The 20,435-nt window shown below is 33.9% G+C and overlaps 2 protein-coding genes across 3 annotated transcripts; one reads left to right on the top strand and one right to left on the bottom strand.

The window, feature by feature from the left end:
* Positions 1-1,082: 1,082 nt before the first annotated feature.
* On the bottom strand, positions 1,083-4,988 carry LOC134237571 (BET1-like protein). The gene is made up of 4 exons (XM_062719670.1): positions 4,868-4,988; positions 3,382-3,467; positions 2,511-2,567; positions 1,083-2,317 (listed from the first exon to the last, which is right to left on the bottom strand). Exons 1-4 carry the CDS (start codon positions 4,893-4,895, stop codon positions 2,150-2,152), a joined length of 339 nt encoding a protein of 112 aa, XP_062575654.1. The 5' UTR covers positions 4,896-4,988; the 3' UTR covers positions 1,083-2,149.
* A 9,764-nt stretch (positions 4,989-14,752) lies between these two features.
* On the top strand, positions 14,753-18,248 carry LOC134237570 (alpha-(1,3)-fucosyltransferase C-like). Of its 2 annotated transcripts, XM_062719669.1 has the most exons (5): positions 14,753-15,016; positions 16,843-16,940; positions 17,211-17,982; positions 18,091-18,150; positions 18,231-18,248. In XM_062719669.1, exons 2-4 carry the CDS (start codon positions 16,843-16,845, stop codon positions 18,148-18,150), a joined length of 930 nt encoding a protein of 309 aa, XP_062575653.1. In that variant the 5' UTR covers positions 14,753-15,016; the 3' UTR covers positions 18,231-18,248. The 2 variants fall into 2 exon arrangements, with proteins under 2 accessions (XP_062575653.1, XP_062575652.1); XM_062719668.1 differs by having other exon boundaries at positions 16,843-17,982.
* The last annotated feature ends 2,187 nt before the right edge of the window (positions 18,249-20,435 follow it).

The raw sequence follows: 20,435 nt of genomic DNA, 5'->3' as shown, positions 1-20,435 counted from the left end.
TTAGTGTAGTTTACTTGTGTGCCAAGTTATACTGAAATCAGACCAAAACTGTAGAAGAAGTAGCATTTTAAAGGAATTTCACAGAAAATTCTATTTTTAGTAACCATGGCAACACCGTTCATCGAAATCAAAAACCGATGCACTATTCTATGTATCTTTGTGTAGTCTACTTGTGTACCAAGTTATACTGAAATCAGACCAAAACTGTAGAAGGAGTAGCGTTTTTAAGGAATTTCACAGAAAATTCTATTTTTAGTAACCATGGCAACACCGTTCATCGAAATCAAAAACCGATGCACTATTCTATGTATCTTAGTGTAGTCTACTTTTGTGCCAAGTTATATTGAAATCAGACAAAAACTGTTGAAGGAGTAGCGTTTTTAAGGAATTTCACAGAAAATTCTATTTTTAGTAACTATGGCAACACCGTTCATCGAAATCAAAAACCGATGCACTATTCTATGTATCTTAGTGTAGTCTACTTGTGTGCCAAGTTATATTGAAATCAGACCAAAACTGTAGAAGGAGTAGCGTTTTTAAGGAATTTCACAGAAAATTCTATTTTTAGTAACCATGGCAACACCGTTCATCGAAATCAAAAACCGATGCACTATTCTATGTATCTTAGTGTAGTCTAAAGTTATATTGAAATCAGACAAAAACTTTAGAAGGAGTAGCATTTTTAAGGAATTTCACAGAAAATTCTATTTTTAGTAACCATGGCAACACCGTTCATCGAAATCAAAAACCGATGCACTATTCTATGTATCTTAGTGTAGTCTACTTGTGTGCCAAGTAATATTGAAATCAGACTAAAATTGTAGGAGGAGTAGCGTTTTGAAAAATTGTTTACAGACAGACGGACAGACATGGACGGACGCCGGACGCATTACTATCGCAAACGTTCTTCTGTTCTTTGACCAGTAGAGCTAAAAAAAAAAAAAGAAAAAGTGAGACCTGGGATGAATGATATTGGGAGTTGTGGGGGGGTGTGTGTCCATGAGTACTTATGTACGATACTAGTATGTGTACATATATGCATTAGTTAAAAAAATAGTTACTTGAACCAATAACAAAGTACATTCAATTTTACCATTTTTATACATATATCTAACAAAATTTTTCAATATTATATATACATGTAATTTACAGGTAATGAAGATGCATGATAAGTAAATAGTTATAAAGAACTTGTCCTCCAAAATAGATTAACTGCATGAAAAAAATTAAAATTAATTTCTAAAATGCTTTGCACAAAATTCCATAGTTTTTTAAAGACAAAGAGAACTTCCTTAAATCCACATAATATCTGACAAAAAATACAGATTGTCAGTTAGTATGAATGACCATATGCAAGTGATCATCAAAAAATATACCGGTACAGTGTACTACCGGTATATATACACTACAATGTACTTGTTAGCCAAAACTTGGCACAGATGTATGTAAGAAGACCAGCTGGCTAAATCATAAACAAGTTCTACCAATATTTTAGTGAATTAAAATCAATATTTTGGGTAAATCACTAAACAGCCCCTAAATAATTACACCCAAAGGTGCCACTAATAAAAGCACACATGTATACAATATCCATTTTGTTTTATAAATGGAAAAGGAAATAATCTGTATAAACTGATTAGAAATTACAAGTTTGCTTCTTTTAATATACAAATAATATTTATATGCACTTGCATTTATCTCCTATTACCGGTAATATTTTTTTTATATTACCCTGCGTAAAAAAAAAATGTTATGAATATGCATATTCAAGCAACATATGAAAAATGACAATATATGACTGCCATAATACGATAAACATAGAATTATAAATATGTATCCAACATAAAATAATAGAGATTAATCATAGAAATATTCAATTAACATCAGAATAAATTTCAATCAAGAATCAGTCCTCTATTCTCTCTCTCTCTCTCTCTCTCTCTCTGAAAAAATCACTTAAACCTGGGCTTAGGTGAGCTAATAATCATAATCATGAGGGAAAAACATTTAGATCCTAAACACCAATTCATTCAACAATTGCTGAAATCATATTATTCCACAGAGGGAACACACTTTTTTCTGTCAGATTGAATAAATACTTTTTAAAACCAAGAACACTGGCAATATGGATGATCCACTGAAATATGTCTCACTTTGTCACCTTGGAAATGAAATAATAAGTCACAAAGAAAAGGAACACCAGGCCCAGTACCAGATAACACATGAGTTTTCTGTTTCCACGATTGGCTTGGACCATGTGAGACAGTCTGTGTACAGTTCCTCCCAAAAGTCCCTGTGTACTCTCAAAGTCCCCACCCTGCCAATGGTAAAGTAATACATTTTGAGCTGTATTTATACATGATCATGTATGTTACTTCTCAATTCAAGGAAGGGAAATGCACGAGTTTTTTTTTTTGTCATTACATGTTCTTTAATAAACAAATCTATGTGTAGTATAGTGTATATTTATCTCAGTGTAAATAGCTTTGATAAGGTTATTAGATCATTACCATACTATCCAAATATCTGTTTGAATCTGTTGCTTCATCTTCGATATCCAAAGCCAACTAAAAATAGAAAATTACTCTTTAATAAATCACATATACAACCTACAAGGTTCAAACTGAAAACAGTACCAATACGCAAGTTTTGAGATTATCTCCCTTGGTGCGCTCTTTCGTTGAGGAGGGTAGTTTGGTTGCCGCGTAAACAAACAGGTGGGACAGTATTGATATATCGCATCATCGATATACTGGTTTATCGTAACTATATAATTGTAAAGATGCACTGTTCAACTCGAGAATAACCGAATTAAAGTAAAGATGTCATTTTTAAAGTAAAAAAAATCGAAACAAAAAGAAAATTCAGTGGACGTGAGACTTTTCAGACGAGGGAAGAGATATTTGGACCTCTAATAAATACGGTAAACATGAAACTGATCATTACATGTCGGCAATCTAAATGACACATTGATTTTTTCCCTTATTATAACTTCCAAAAACCCACTAACTTTTTTCAAGAAAATCATTTACTTTTTATAAAGAACACAACGTTTATTTCATTTTCAAGTACCCTATAATTGAAAGTTGATATGTAAATATACACAGTTGAGCTTGATAAAATCATAAAATGCATCACTGTTTAACATTTTTATCTTTCTATAACATTAAATAAATTCTTCTAAAAGCCATCAACATCGTTCATTTATTCATGCATGTTTGTATACATAAACAAACTGTCCCACTCCATGCTGAAATAGATACTTTTTGCGCCTCTATCGCAGGAGAGTTATAATCTCGAAACTCACGTATTGAACAAACTTCCCCCATATTCAGCATGTCATCAACAGGTCCTATTAGGATAAAAGTATGTTATACTAACATTCTTCAACCGTGACACTTTGTTGGCCAGATTATCCACCCTCTGCTGATTTTCACTGTCTAACATCTCCTCTGTTCTCGACATCCCTGAAACAGAGAGAAAGAAACTGAAATAGCCATTGCAATGTTGAGGTTCAATTTTAGTTTCTACAATCAAACCTGCTTTTCTCAATTGAGATGGGACTTAGTAAAAACTTTTTTTTAACTGATGATTTTTGGACACTGAGGTTTAAGTAAATAAAGAAAAAGCAATTGGGACTCTTAGCTTGACTTGAGATATTCTTAGTATTCAAGTTTAATATTGAGGTTTCAGACAATTAAAATTAGATCTTTGATCTGCTCCAGTTAGATTGCTACATGCTTTGTATAGGGATCTGACAGGAGTGGATCAAATTGTGTTTCAGTAAAAAAGGTCTGCTTTACATGTAAATAATTTTCAAAGGCATGGTTTATATAACTACATTTTATATATTAGAGACTAAATATTTGAACAAAAAGATATTGTGGAGTTTCATAAATTCATTTTCTTAATCTAAAAATATAAAGCATCATAATATCTAGAATCACCTTAAATAGTCTTATTTTTTTAACCTCAAAAGAAAGAAGGGTTGAGGTTTGCGTTGCAATAACATGTATGCTGACAGAGTGACTGTTAAGGCAAGTGCAGGTACCTATTCACTTTTGATTTCATATGTTGCATTACCAAACTGAAGCCTGAACAGTGCTTATTTAAATATTGAGGGTTTATCCATACATTGATAATCTACTTTTTCTCTGCAATTTCCATCAAATAAAGCTAAACGGTGACCTGAATTAAACTTTTCTTGCTGCTGAAAAACAGAGACTATGACAAGATGCAATTAACAAAGTATTTTACATCCACAGGCCTAGAGGTTACTTGGAAAAATAAATATGAATCAATGTTCCAATTTTTCTCTTTGCATAGGCATTGCCATATTAGAGCACACAGTGAGAATTTGGCTTTGCACCACTTAATTGTTCTGCTTGCTTTAACTATAGTTGATAGATTATTCAATATTCATACTTCAATACAAGCAAATGATAAATAAACAATACAATTGTTCAATGTTAAAGATTTCAATCATCTGAAAAAGAGTTTAAAAGAAAAGGAAGATAACAAATATTTGGTCTCATTTTTTTTGTTTGTCTTCAAAGATTACCTTCATTTCAGTGACTCCAAGTAGGAAAAGCAATCATATTTCCATTATTTCTATTTTTCATCAACTGATAATGTTAATTAGGCTAAGTCAGCTACATTTTTATATCAATTTGGCCATTTGTTTAAACATAAACATAAACAACTCAGATCTGAAAGTGAGATGAGAAATCTGTCTAATCACGTATTGAAAACAAATGTTTACTTGTATTTAGACAGCTAGTCACATATCTCAAAATTTAATTATGCCAGATTTTTAATTTAAACTCTTTAAAAGGACATAAACGTGAAATAAATTTGGGTTTTGTACCGTTTCTGTTACTTCTGAAGTCTGCCATGCTGTCATCAAAACAAATCAATGTCGCAAAAACGCTTCAAATTAAATGAACACATTGACTGTAAACAAGTACTTTCCGGATACATTTGCATCATTAAATAAAAATCACAGAAGCGTTCTATTAAGGTCTTTTACCTTAACTTGAAAATGTAAATGTTCCACAACCGTTAAAAATATCCGATTAGCAAATCATCATACAGAGGCATGCTGAAACTCATCATCACAAATAAAATCTAAGTACCGAAAGTACTGAAACAGACACAAGTTCAGTAATGAGCAATATAGGATACATTCACTTTAGGACTTCTTTATAATTATGTTAAAAACCCATTTACAACATTTTTTTAACTCAGTTGATATTTTATCAAATCATATGATGTCTCATGGATAGTATAGACTAAAAAAAAACCCTTCAGCTTCCTTTGTCGAACAAGAGATGGACGATCATCGTCGGAAACCCAAGGTCGACCTCGGTCTCGCTTGAAGTCAACAAGACCGACCGTGGGTTTCCGACGATGATGGACGATCAGATATATGTAACTACTTCTCTAGGTATTCTATTTTTAGCACAACAATGTACCTAATTAGAAAGTTAATTTAAAATTGTGTATAAATTGACTAAATGTTTCAAAACACTTTTAACAGACATTATTATTAATCGTTTAGGTAATACATGTACACAATACTTGCGAAAATAATAAGTTAAGATTAAAAAGATATATTAAAGTTTTAAGTGTGTAAGCCGTGCTACATTTTAAATGAGATTATTTCATCAGTATGTTTCTGAGATTTAACGGTCTTACATATATAACAGAATGTTACATAAGTTACTCCGAAGTTAATATTAAAATATGCTTGAGATTCTGATTGGTTTTTGGAGTTTAAGTCTTCCATCAATCTGTTGGAATTTCCATGGTTACCAGTTATGCACCGCTATAAGCAGACTTTTTCTAGTGTTCATGAGAAACATAAATTACACTGTACTAGAAAAAGAAGTTATTAAATGGTAACACAACAACAACAAAAAAAAAATATGATTTATGTGATAACATCAGTTTTCCTTTATGTACATGAAGATTTATCGCCTGTATAAAGAGTAAAACTTATACCTTCAGATGATTTGATTAGAGGAAAAATCGTTTATATCATTGTAAATCCGGGATAATTTCTAAATTGTTGCCATTAATCGATAACTAGCTGTGACGTCATTTACCAACACTAACCACACTCTAGTTTAAAAAATATACCATTGGCAAAAAACATTGGTACCAGTGGCATGCCAATGGTAATTAATTTTACCAACGGCAACTTTTGTCTACCAACGGCAGAACTGTGAACGCACCCATTTCTTCATACAAAGTAATGTTTTACGGTGTGACCGTTGAGGCGAGAGCAGTTGTACCATCAAAACACTTGAAAAATTGATCAGCCACTTCAAACATCAAGTCGCACGAGACATCTCGACTAGCTGTGACGTCACACGACGTCACGGAGCTCGTCGGAGCTTACGGAAACGTCCGAGCGTCTGGTTTAAACAATAGACCTAGCACAATTTTGGTCGAAAAACATTGCAGAGTTATTTTTTGTTTCTTTGAAAGATTTCTACAAACTGAAAGCTTTTTATGCTTTATGTTATTGTTTATTTATTTATCTATTTCACGGAAGCAACCGACATGACTTAATTAGCATATCGTCAAAATTCGTAAGTTTCCGGTGACGTCATATGTATCATTTCCGAAGGGCAAGGTGAAGGCCAGTGTTGTGGCACGGGGGTATTTTTTGAATAAGGCAAGGCAAAATCATTTCGTTAAGATTTCGGTAAAAAACAATGTTCCTTTATTTTTTTTTACTAATTTTGATTTATTTGCGCAAAGGACATTGGGTAGTGCAGGAATTCTGGGAATGTTGCACAGAGAAATTTGGCTGACGTATGTACAGATTTCAATCCGAATTTCCTCTGTTCTTACACGTTAGTCTATTGAGCTCGCTGCGCTCGCGTCGTTTTACGGTGTGACCGTTGCTGCGCTCGCTATTGATTAAAGCATTATTTACACTGTATTGTATATATGGATTTTTTTTCATTTGCCCGATCATACCAGGGCGCACACGTCATACGATGTCACAAAGTCCTTGGAGCTTACGGAGACAGCCGAGCGTCTGTTTGAAACTATAGAACTCTTGCTGTTTTTGTCGAAAAACATGTTGTTTTACAACCAATTTGTTTTATTTCAACGACTTTTAAAACTGGATTATTTTCATATATGCTTTAAATTTTATTTATTTATTTAGTGCAGTAGAGATATTAGAAAGAAGTTGGCGCTTTGAAGGTCAAGGACATATGACATGATTAGGGGTCAAGTATAATAATGGCATCTGAGGGTTTCTTTTTACATATCATACTTATAGCTAAATAATATGTTTTACGGTGTGACCGTTGGGGCGAGCGCAGTTGTACCTATTAATTAAACACTTATTTAGCCACTGTATTGTATATATGGATTTTTTTTTCATTTGCCCGACTAGCTGTGACGTCACACGACGTCACAAAGCTCCTGTCGGAGCTTACGGAGACAGCCGAGCGTCTGTTTGAAACTATAGAACTAGTGCAATTTTTCTCGAAAAACATTGCAGTTTTATTTCTTGTTTCTTTTATTTCTACAAACTTTTAAGTCTGATATATGCTTTACGTTATTTATTTATTTATTTATTCGGCAATATTTGCAGCAAAGGACATTGGGTAGTGCAGGAATTCTGGCGCTGTTGAAGAGAAATTTGGCTGACATATGTACAGATTTCAATCCAAATTTCCTAATGTTCTTACACGTTAGTCTATTGAGCATATCATACTTATAGCTAAATATAATTTTTTCCAAGCATTAAATGGGAAGAATAATTTGAATATCTGTTGTGTTGTGTATACAGTGTACTACCTTACATGAACATCAAACAATGTACGGCACTGTTTTTGCTGATTTGATTTTGTACAAATGCAGGCAATCTCAAAAATTACGAGACCACCGGAAGAGAACATGTAACAAAGATTAATGTTTTTCTTTTATTGTCGTATAATTTATCTGCAATCATTCATTATTTAAGAATTTCCCTGTAGAATTCCAAGAATTACTTATTAATAAATTTTATTAACTCTAATTTCAGCACGACTTGAATTTTGAACAGATCTTGGAAAAAACTACTTTCTTGGTAACATCAGTTTTATATGCTTTAAGAACAAAGGAATTTCTTATTTCAGAAATTATTTCTCATGGCATTTTTTCTTAGATTTTCAAATATCTAGTAAAATACTAGTATGCAAAAAAATATATTTTTAATACGGGTGACTCTTGATGACGTGGTACAAAATATTGTCGTTATACATTGAAACAGCGAAGACAAAAGCTCAAGAGACCTTTGCAACCAGATAAAGAGGTTAAGAAATGCTTCAGGAAAGATAAACGAAATCACATTGACAATTTGTCCAAACAAGCTGTAGAAGCAGCGGGAGAAGAAAACTTGAGAGAACTGTATATGGTCATAAAGAAGCTCTCCAACAGACAAAAAAGCCAATGACAAGAAACAGGAACCTCTCTCACAGAAACAAAAGAACGATTGTGGAGGTGGGTAGAACTCTTTTGGAAAGCTTTTAATGTAAATAGACTAACACAAGAGACAGCTCCGTACATACAAGCAGCCGATACATACCCAATAAATACCTCCCTAACAACTACAAGAAATTCAAAGAATTGTGGTCCCCCGCTTTCGTTGCGTTTGTGGGTGGAATGTCAATTTTAATGACATTTTGTGTCAAATATTATCATATAAAGGTACATGTAATGCACATGTCAGATATGAAAGCCCTATCTCTTCTCAATCAAAAGATATACCGGTAAGTAAGTGAACCTGGTGACCCTGTATGGCAAAATAGGGAAGATTCAACTTGTCATAAGTATTATGTACGTGAAGTATGAGAGCCCTTGTTACATATGTGAAGTATGAAGCTCTTGCCCAAACCGTTCATAAGTTGTGGCCAAGGTTAAAGTTTTCAAAAAGTAGGTCAAACTCCAAGGTCAAAGTCAAAGGGTCAAAGTTGTTGGTATTCAATCAAATGAAAGGTTTACTCACAAGGATTATATATTTGAAGTATGAAAGCCCTAGCCCTCACCGTTCAAAAGTTATAGCCAAGGTTAAACTTTTTTCATAAGTACGGAAATCGTCAAGGTCAAAATGTCAAAGTTGTTGGTATCCAATAAAAAGATCTTGCAACAAAGAATATATATATATGTGAAATATGAAAGCCCTAGTATCTACCATTCAAAAGTTATGGCCAAAGTAAAAGTTTGAAATTTTTGTGTAAAAGTGGGTCAAACTCCAAGGTAGGTCAAAAGGTCAAATTTAATGGTACCCAAAGAAAGGTCTTGTCACTAGGAATACACATGTGAAATATGAAAGTCATAGCTCCACTAAATCAAAAGTTATAAGCAAGATTAAAGTTTTTGTGACGGACAGACAGCTAGACTGACAGACTGACAGACGAATGAGATTTAATGTCCCCTCGCTTTAGCGAGAGCGGGGGACAACAAACTAACAGAAACAGAGATTAGGATACCAATTACCAAACATGAGAATGGAAAGTCATCTTCATCGACTATGAAAAAGCATTCAATAGCGTGAACCGAGAGAGACTGTGGAATATACTGAGGTACTATGGAGTACCCGAGAAGACTTCTCCTTCATTCTAAACACAAATCAAGGCATGTTATACAGAGATTCGAGGTCAAGACAGGATTTCGACAAGAATGTTTGATCTTCCTCTTTGTCATTGACTGGATCATTAGAATTACCACAACAGGCATTTACAATGGTTAACAACTGACGTTCCTGACGCAACTTGACGATCTAGACTTTGTCGATGACCTGACACAATCACAGTCAGGCAGTCAGATGCAGGATACAATGAAACAACTCGCCTCTTAACAACATCCACAGGACCGGGACTCAAGATCAATTTGAAGAAAACAGAAGTGATAAACACCACTGTCCAAACACCAGTCACAGTCGGTGGTGAGTTCAGCAGAAAGGTTGGGCCCTTCATCTACCTGGGGAGTGTGATGGACAGACAAGGTGGTACAGACTGGGTGGTACAGACTGTGACATGTCAAGAATTGGCAGGCAAGAACTGCATTCACAATGTAGTAATACATGTAGAATGTCGGGGCCTCAGAGAACATTTGCATTACTTCGATCAAAACTGCTGATCATCAACTCTAATATAAAGTCCGCCCTTTTGTATGGTGCAGAAACGTGGAGGTTGCCCAAGGCAACCATGCAGAAGATCCAGACTCAGGCGCATCTTTAACATCCGATGGCCTGAAAGGATCACAAATGAAGAACTCTGGAAGAGAGTAGGGCAGAGGAAATGGGGCTGGATTAGACAAACGCGAAGGAAGCCAACTTACTCCACCTCTGTTGATTTTTCGACGAAATCCTGGCTTACGATTGGTTGAAGACTTTCAAGTCTGTCACGTGAAGGAGGTGGATTACTTATACCCAGTCAATTGTTAGTTAATACCCAGTCGATGTAAAATTCTTTTGAAACACTTTGAACAACTCGAAATTCACGAGGTTAAATTTGTCGGGTGTCTGCAGTTGACAAAGTTAAAGTTTGAAAAATAAAAAAGGTGAAAAATAAAATTTAAAGTTTAAACAGATGAATAATAAATTATTTTATAGATTTAGTTTTAACAAGAATAGATATGGGTTAACCCATATCCAAAGATATTAGACTTTTAGATTTAATATGTTTAAGAGTGTTTCATGACTTTTATGAAAATAAAACTGCACTTTCTAGTTATAGACCTTGTGTAAATTTCGTGAGTCCGTAGCATTACGGTCACCCAGTCTCCTATAATAAACAGTACACATACCTGTGTCCGCAAGTCCAGTTAGCCTTGGTCTACACACTTGCGATGGAGTTGTCAAACGGACTCCCGCGAACAGAGAAGTTACGATGGCAGACAGAACTTTTTTTCATAATTAGATCACATGAATACACAAATTCTGATTAATAAAAATTAAACGATTGTCAGTTTAGAAATCCCCGGCCCAGTTCGGGTTTTGTTACACATTTTATAGTGTGAACCAATGAGAAGGAAAATAGTCTTTTCTTAGAATTTATTTAACAGTTTTGAAATTATCAAAGAGTACAAACAATGATCGTATAGTGGTTAAGAGCAAAGATAAATCGTAGATCACTTAGATAGTATTTATAATATACAATACATAATAGTCATTTGCATATACGATAAACAACTTATTCAATAAATGGCTCTAAATCCTGGAATTTTGACAAAACAATTTATAACTTAAACATAAGTTTTTGTAAACTGGTGGTCAGTGTCCTTGTATTAGGCAAAAGTAAGTATAACTGTAATATAAACTTTAATAATGTTCATTTATTGTTCCTGGATTGATGACTGAAGATAGATAAACATCCTGGTATGTTATATAGTCTTTAATCCGATCAACTTGTTTATTTACTTTTACGGAAAAGTCTTACACTTCTGTATCCTTCTTGAATTAGAGGTCAATGCACTCGATAATAAGTACATTGTAAATAATTGATATTATTATATGATTGAACAATTTCCATCTCTCTGATTGGCTGAGATCCAACTATGTTAGAAAAATATTACGTTGTATTGAACTGCACGTGACATTCCAGGTCAATACAAGGATTTATTTCCTCTACATTGATCTAAAAATAGATTGGGAAATTCCAAATTGATACAAATTGTTTTGGAAAGCTATTCAAACGACTATGATTTGGGAAATTCCAAATTGATACAAATTGTTTTGGAAAGCTATTCAAACGACTATGATTTTTTTATGTGAATAAATCATAAGCGAATATATATTTTAGGGTTAGGGTGGTAAAAGGGGATGCAGGGACCCCCCTCCAACACTTTTAATGAACAATTTTTTTTTACTTTTAAGCAATCAGATTTCCCTGATAATACACCTTCCTTTCAAAATCTATCCTATAAAAAAAGACTGACATTATATATTTCTTTCATGGCAACTAAAATTGATTTGAAAAAAGCATTTCAAATTGATACGACTGGTAAGGTTTATTCGCATTTTAATTCTGCTTCTCTCTTGTATTTGGCTAGGACTTAATAAAATGCAAACAAGTAATGAGCTGCATCTTTTTATCAGTGAATCATATAATAAAACAGTTATTACTGTTTTTTCGGTGAATACAATGATTTAGCCACCTTCGAAGTACAATATTCACCTCGCCCTTCGGGCTCGTTGAATATTGTACTCCTCAGATGGCTAAATCATTGTATTGACCTCAAAAAACAGCAATAATTGTATAATGTTTACTTTACTAATTAAAATATTTGTCTCAAACCCTATAGGTTTACAATAGGTACGCTCTCTATGTGTAGTTTGTCTACACACGTGCAGAAATCTGCTCAGGGATTGAAAATTCCGTCATTTAATAAATTACACACATAGAATGATTTTTTTTTTCTCTAAGAGGAAACTATATGATGATTAACGAACAATTAACATGATTTTACTACAGTTGTTGATATAGTATTTAATCAATTCATCGGTCAAAAAATATCAACCGGAGAATGACCTAGACATTCTCTGTTATCAAACATGTTTTAAAAAAAAAGCTGAGGAGGGAGGAGGGAGCGAGCGTAGGAATATTAACATTTTTTATTTGCATTTAGGGGGGAAAGTGATCTTTGGAGGAAAAATTTACATTAATCGTAGTTTCTTTTACGTATGACATACACAACATTATTCTTATCGTGAACAATTATGTTGTATCTACTTATTAATGATGGAACTATTTTCGTCGAAATAATTTGTGTGAGTCGCCGCTGACTATAGTAATATATCTAGAACAGATACAGTAAGCACTGATCGAATATATTAAAAACCTTATCGAGCGTTCTTTTAAAGGGGGTATGATTGCATTGAAATCGATCTTGAGACAGACACTGTGTGGATATAAAATCATATTTTGTTATACCTTTAAAAATTGTTCCTATACAATTGTATACGAAAACAAGAGGCCCATGGGCCACATCGCTCACCCGAGAAGCTTTGACCATTCTGTTCTTTACCAGATTTCCCCCTTGTTATACATGATGCATCCCCACCTAACCCACTGATCATAATTTAGACATTTTGAAATCTACACTACCCCATGATCCTTCCATGGGCACATATGTTTCAGCTTTTTTGGCCCAGTGGTTCTTGAGAAGAAGATTTTCAAAGATTTTTCCTATATATTTCTATATAAAACTTTGATTCCCCATTGTGGCCCCGCCCTTCCCCCGGGGGTCATGATGTGAACAATTTAGAATCTACACTATACCAGGATGCTTCCACATAAGTTTCAGCTTTTCTGGCCCAGTGGTTCTTGAGAAGAAGATTTTCAAAGATTTTTCCTATATATTTCTATGAAAAACATTGATTCCCCATTGAGGCCACGCCCTTCCCCCGGGGGTCATGATGTGAACAATTTAGAACCTACACTATACCAGGATGCTTCCACATAAGTTTCAGCTTTTCTGGCCCAGTGGTTCTTGAGAAGAAGATTTTCAAAGATTTTTCCTATATATTTCTATATAAAACTTTGATTCCCCATTGTGGCCCCGCCCTTCCCCCGGGGGTTATGATTTGAACAATTTAAAATCTACACTACCCCAGGATGCTTCCACATAAGTTTCAGCTTTACTGGCCCAGTGGTTCTTGAGAAGAAGATTTTTTAATGACCCAACCCTATTTTTGTTTTTGTCTTTTCTTGATTATCTCCCCTTGCGAGGGGATATGTCCCTTCATTTTAACAATTTAAATTTCCCTTCACCCAAGGATGCTTTGTACCAAGTTTGGTCAAAATTGGCCCAGTGGTTCTTGAGAAGAAGTCGAAAATGTGAAAAGTTTACAGACGGACAGACAGACGGACGGACGACGGACAAAATGTGATCAGAAAAGCTCAGGTGAGCTAAAAAGTCGAACATTTTTAATGTTTTGTTGAGCGGGCATAAAAAATCGATGTTGGACCGCTGACTGAGATGTTGGACCGCTCGGAGAGATGTTGGACCGCTTACGTCACAGAATGGGCGGAGCTTAATCTCATTTTCATTCGTTAGTGTTAAATAGTGACAGGCCTGATATTACATCACGGAATATGGTACAAAATACATATATGTCCAAAAAAAAAAATAATGAAATGAAAGGTACCATAACAAAACATTTATTAACAGAGTTCTCGGGCAAAATGCGTTTTGTCGGACCCTCGAACCAAACTGTCTGCCTTCGGCCTAGCGGCCTCAGGCAGACAGTTTGGTTCTTGGGTCCGACAAAACGCATGTTGCCCTCGAACTCAGTCAATAAATGTATATTAATTTCCATTGCATAATTTACCATCTCATTTAAACTGTTTGTTTGCTCGGCACTTAACAACTGAAGATTTTTCGTACCCCCAAAGAATCAACATTTGGCACCTTTTTATTATAGAACGTTAACTTTAAACAACATCAACACACTAAATTCAAATATTAAATAAGCTTTCTCTTGGATCTAAACTTGACAACATATTTCATATTTTGGGGGATCTTAATTTCATACTTCGAGTAGATGAAATTAAAAAAAAATGGACGATCCATCTTGAATTTTTAAAATACATTGTAAAAACTCACACGTAATTTTATCGGAATGAAAAACATGTACATGTGGTCAGTAGATTGATCGCGGCCATGTGCTTATCAGCTGATGAGGATAATTGCTGCTTATTTATAAACATTTGCACTGTACTATTATGGACACCGCGCCTACAGTGACCTACTGAAATAGGTCATTATCAGTTGGCTTTCATTGACCCTGCGGCCATTTTCCAAACATACACGCATGCACGTGGGGATATTTAATACGGTTAAATTTATTATATTGAACACATTAAATTGACAGATTTGAATACACTTTCAACAAGAATTTGTTATGTTTCTTTGATGAACTGATTACATGTAGCCATTGTTGGATTTCCTTGATTAATCGACGTAGATAATCGATAAACTGGTGGCCGCAAACACGGGATATAAGGTAAGAAAGTTAACTAACCCAAGATAGTTTTCAAAGCAAGCCAGATAATTGCACGTAATATCAACAATTCTAAAATTAGCCCGGTATACACATTTTATTACTTTTTGCAATCTATCCCCGATTGACCTCTGACTCAACGTGACGCCGGAGAGTGCACACATGCTTTTCTTTGTTTATTGTGTTACAGTGTGCATGTACATGTTAACAATGTACATACGAAATCGAGCACAGGTGGGACAGCATTTTCAGATTTTTGTGTCCAAGAAATATACAAACGCTCTATAATCTCGCTATTCCTTTATCTTAACTCCATTTGATTTTCATGCAGTTATTCGAATCCACGCCGACTGTTTCTGCACGTGTTTTTCTCCGTGAACTTTTCTTAATCTTGGGACCAGGGTTCTGTATATCAAAAGTAGATCTCTTAAATCTCAAGATAATAAAGTACCCCCCTCACTTAGAATCGCGCTTATTTATACTTTCAGAGGAAATGCACGGGTAAACTGTTTTTACCTTTATCTTCTACGATAATTTTTCTACACAACCATATCTGGCATGCTTGTCTTTATTTTCTTTTATCTCCGTAATCAGCGTCAAAACTCTGCTCGCCGGGTGGAAAGTCAAACTCAACCATTGAATGGTATCATGTTCTAGTCTTGGGCAAAGAGCAAAATTAAAAAATCAGTGGTTTTAAAAATTCAATTCCATTGTTTAAATATTGCAATGAGTAAATAGAACTGGTTTTCGTTTGATTTTCCCTGAAAACATCTGATGTAATTTTAGAAACATATTTTTAGCCAATCAAAATCTCTGTGCGGGATCAGCACATACAATGAAGCGCATTGAAGTGGTAAAATTTTCCGTTTGAATGAAAAGTTCTGAGTCATGTTTTGAACGTCAATTATAACATAATGACACGCCCATATTTTTTTTAGAAACGAGAAAGAAATATTCGTCGTAGTTTTCGGACACCCCATTCTTCGCGACAAGCATCATGAGTTACACTTAAATGGAGCTTTAAAAAATTAGAAGAGGGAGTTAGAGACTAACCACTTCTGTAAAACACAAATTGCAATGAATATGTACATATTTTTGAACTTATCATGTCTACTGAAGTTACCAACAACACATGTTTCGGTCGAACACGTGTTTACTCGGTGTTTATTTAGACCCTCAATTTGATTGGCTATTATATTTATGGAAAACCTGTTCTACAGGTATTTGAAGCAAAACAACTTATCCATTTCAAAAGAAATGGGCGTGTCATTAGATGACAATAAACACTCTAAAGATAGCTCAAAACGTTCCATTCGAAAGGAAAATTTTACCACTTCAATGCGCTTCATTGTACCGTTCCATGGTTGAGTCGACTTTTCCACTCGGCGAGCAGAGTTTTGACGCTGTTTGCGGAAATAAACGGAAACAAAGACAACCATCTCCGCAAACGGAAACAAAAACAACCATACTATGTATGGTTGTGTAGATTATGTATCGTAGAAGACAATGGTAATAAACAATTTGACAGTGTATTACCTCTGAAAGTGTAAATGAATGCGTTTCTGAGGGAAGGGGTATACTTAGTGTAATTTGGAGTTACCTTGTGTACGTTATTATTATACTATGGGTTAAAATTTTATTACCGAAACAAGTGCCTGTTGACTTAGATGGAGCATTTTATTTGGACGGGATTTTCAGTTATTCTTCGGGCGGATTTGAACATTCAATTTTCTGTTAAAAATCACAGATGATACATAACGCACAACTACCTACATAATCACATGCTTAATTTTCATTCATTTAACTAACAACCGATTTATCTATTTCAGATGAAATGTGAAAGAAACAAGTGTTCAACATGTAGGCGGTGTTTACTAGTAAAGGGATTCCTTTGTTTAGTAGCCATTAGTCTGATCATGACGATTTTGTACGTTCTTCTATTTTATGAGAATTATACTGATTCCATGGCCATTCATAATGTGAAATTTTATAGTCATACGCATTCATATGTGACTACATTTTCTAATATGACACTTCCTAAGCATAAGCAAAAAACCATTGCAGTATGGACAACTTTTTTCGGACATGCATGGTTAGATAATATTAAATTTGTCTTATCAAAATGTCGTTATAAATGTCAAGCCACTGGAAGAGAGGGACTAGCCCAAAGTGATGCAGTATTCTTTCATTATCACAGATATGATCTTGATGTACAAGATTTGCCAAAGAGGAACGTACCGAATCAAATTTGGATTCTTTATTTACTTGAACCAACAACGTACATAGAACGTGATATCGTTGTATTAAATGGTCTCTTCAACTGGACTATGTCATATAGAAGAGATTCGACTGTCTTTGCACCCTATGGATCCTTCGTAGAAAGACCTTCCACAAAATACTTAAAGCCATTTTCAAATAGAAAAAAGTTTGCTTTTGCTGTTTTTAGTCGCTGTAATGACAACGGCAAACGTTATCGAATTGTGAGAGAATTGCAGAAATATATCAATATAGATATTTTTGGTTCTTGTGGTTCACTGAAATGTGATACGAAATTCCAGCAATGTTTGTCAACAGAACGGGCGCAAGATTATTTCTTCAGATTATCATTTGAAAATTCTCACTGCAAGGACTACGTCACGGAAAAACTATGGTTTCCCTTAAAGCAAGGCGTGATACCGGTAGTAAACTGGGCCAGAGACCAAAAAGATACCAGAGTCAACTCAAGTCACGTGATAAATATATATGACTTTAACAGTATTAAAGATCTAGTGAAATACCTGAAATCCGTCGCAACCAATGAAACATTATACAATAGCTACTTTTCTTGGAGGAAAACTTTAGATGTGGAGACATCTCATTTTCACGCATTTTGTAATCTCTGCAAAAAGCTGCACCAGCCTCGCATCCCGAGACAAGTATACTCTGATCTTGATGGCTGGGTGTCCAGTGATATTTGTCCGAGATATAAGGTAAACCTCAGTCATGAATAATAGACATTGTAACATGCTTTATTTACGAGAACACGATCTATGGGCATTTATCCTGACAAATTATAATAAATGTAATTTCTATTTCAGTTTGTGCAGCACCTTGCAGGATATATTGACAGATGGATACTCTTTCCAATCGGACTATAAGTCTGTGATATTTATCGACTATAAATCTTGTATTACTTTAAGTGTACTATTACTTTAAGTCAACTGTTAATGGACTTTAGGTCAACTGTTAATGGACTATAAGTCTATTTTTACTTTAACCATAGACTAATTCGGTCTATGCTTTAACTCAACTGTTAATGGACTACAACTCTACTTTTAATTAACTATGTCTACTCACTCTTAAAAAAGTTTTACTTAGTAGTCATTTTTTACTTGAAATAACAAAGATAAGTAATAGATAATTACTAAGCATTTACTTAAAATTTAAAATCAATTACTGAAATATATGTCAATTACTAGATTCAAATGTTTTACTTGATTTTTGCATTTTAAAGAATTGTTTTACTTACACTAAAAAGGTTTTACTCAGTAATTTATATTTACTTAAATTTGTGTATATAAGTAATAACATTACCTGGTCTTTACTTATATTTTACCACTATTTACTATATAACTAATATCTTTTTGCCCCCGTTAACGAAGTTTCGGGGGGTATAGTTTTTGTCGTGTCCATCTGTCTGTCTAGCTGTCTCTCTGTTTGTCTGTTTATCCGCAGAAACATTAACCTTGCCCATTACTTTTGATTTAGCGGAGCTATGACTTTCATATTTCACACGTGTATTCCTTGTGACAAGACCTTTCTTTGAGTATCACCAAATTTGACCTTGACCTTGAAGTTTGACTCACTTATACACAAAAAATCCAAACTTATTCTTTATCAAAATCTTTTGAGTTTTGAACAGTAAATATCAGGACATTTATACTTCACATATATATTTTTTGTTGAAAGAACTTTCATTGAATACCAATAACTATGAAATTTTGATCTTGACCCTGGAGATTTCCATCCTTGTGAAAAAAAAATTTAACCTTGGCCATAACTTTTGAACTTTTACGAGTGCTTTCATACTTACATATATGTAATTGAGAAGACCATTCATAGGATACCAAGAACTTTGACCCTTTGACCTTGATCTTGGAGTTTGACCCACTTTTAAAAAGCAAACCTTGACTGTAACTTTAAAAGGATTAGGGTTATAGCATTCATACTTTACATAGTTCATCCTTGTGACAAGACCTTTCTTTGGGTACCACCAAATCTCTCCCTTTGTCCTTGGAGTTTGACCTACATTTCAAAATTGGTAACCTTGACCATAACTTCTGAAGGGTTGAGGCAAGTGTTTCCATATTTCACATATGTATTTTTTGTAGCAAGACCTTTCATTAGATACCAATAACCTTGACCTTTTGACCTTGGAGATATCAAGAAATCCCAATAATTTAAATTTGCATATAAGAAAAGTTTAACCTTTGCTATGTTGCCATACAGGGGCATAGGTGTTTCACAAACACATCTTGTTTGAATTGTATTTAATTGATTTACTTAAAACAAAAATTTATTTACTAAATCAAGGAAAATTCAGATCAGTAATTACTTAAATTTGGTAGTCTAATCACTAATTGTCTGTGAGGAGGAGTTATCTTTCTTCTAAATATACCTTCATGTGAAAAAAAAGTCACGCTAATAAAAATGCGATATTAAGTACTTGAAATGTTTAACCATTTTTAAAATGGTCCTTTAAAAGATACAACTTATTCAATTTTTAAGGCTTTCGAAGTTGGAATCAAATGTTTTATTGTTATATATAATAAAACAATTACAAAGAAATTGGTAAAAGAAATAGAAAGTATAATTGTTTCCATCGTAAGTAGATTTCTTCTATTAAACTATTCAGAAGGCCCAATTAGGGAACTCTGATAAAAAAAATCTGTGAGTAGTACTCACATGTCAGAGGGTCGGTACCTTGCAGTGTTTCTAGTAAATAATGTCGATTTTAATAAATATGATAAGTATTTCATTTACTTAGTATTCTTTTGAGTAAAAACATTCTAGATTTTAATTAATTTCAGAATTACATTTACTTAGTAATAATTCATAAAATTTAGTAAATAGAAAGCATATTATCTCTAAATTAAGTAATAATAATTTAACAAAAATGAGTAGTTCATTTACTAACTTAAAGTAATACAATTCCTATAATTTAAGTAATTCTATTGATACTTAGTAAATCATTTTATAAGTAAATGAATTCATCCTTATTACTAATTATGTTTTCTTACTAACCATGATAGTCATTTACTTGCTATTCTGACTAAATGGATTACTAATTATTACTAGTTTTTCTTAATCTAATATCTTATTTTAAAAACAACAAGTAAAACTTTTTTTAGAGTGCTGTTTATCGACTATAAGCTACATCACA

The sequence above is a fragment of the Saccostrea cucullata genome, unplaced genomic scaffold (genome assembly GCF_032062105.1).
Source record: "Saccostrea cucullata isolate Sc308-1 unplaced genomic scaffold, CSIRO_AGI_Scuc_v1 ctg2875, whole genome shotgun sequence".
NCBI classification, from domain to species: domain Eukaryota; kingdom Metazoa; phylum Mollusca; class Bivalvia; order Ostreida; family Ostreidae; genus Saccostrea; species Saccostrea cuccullata.
The sequence above is the reverse complement of the archived record's forward strand: the minus strand, read 5'-3'. Positions and strand labels throughout refer to the sequence as shown.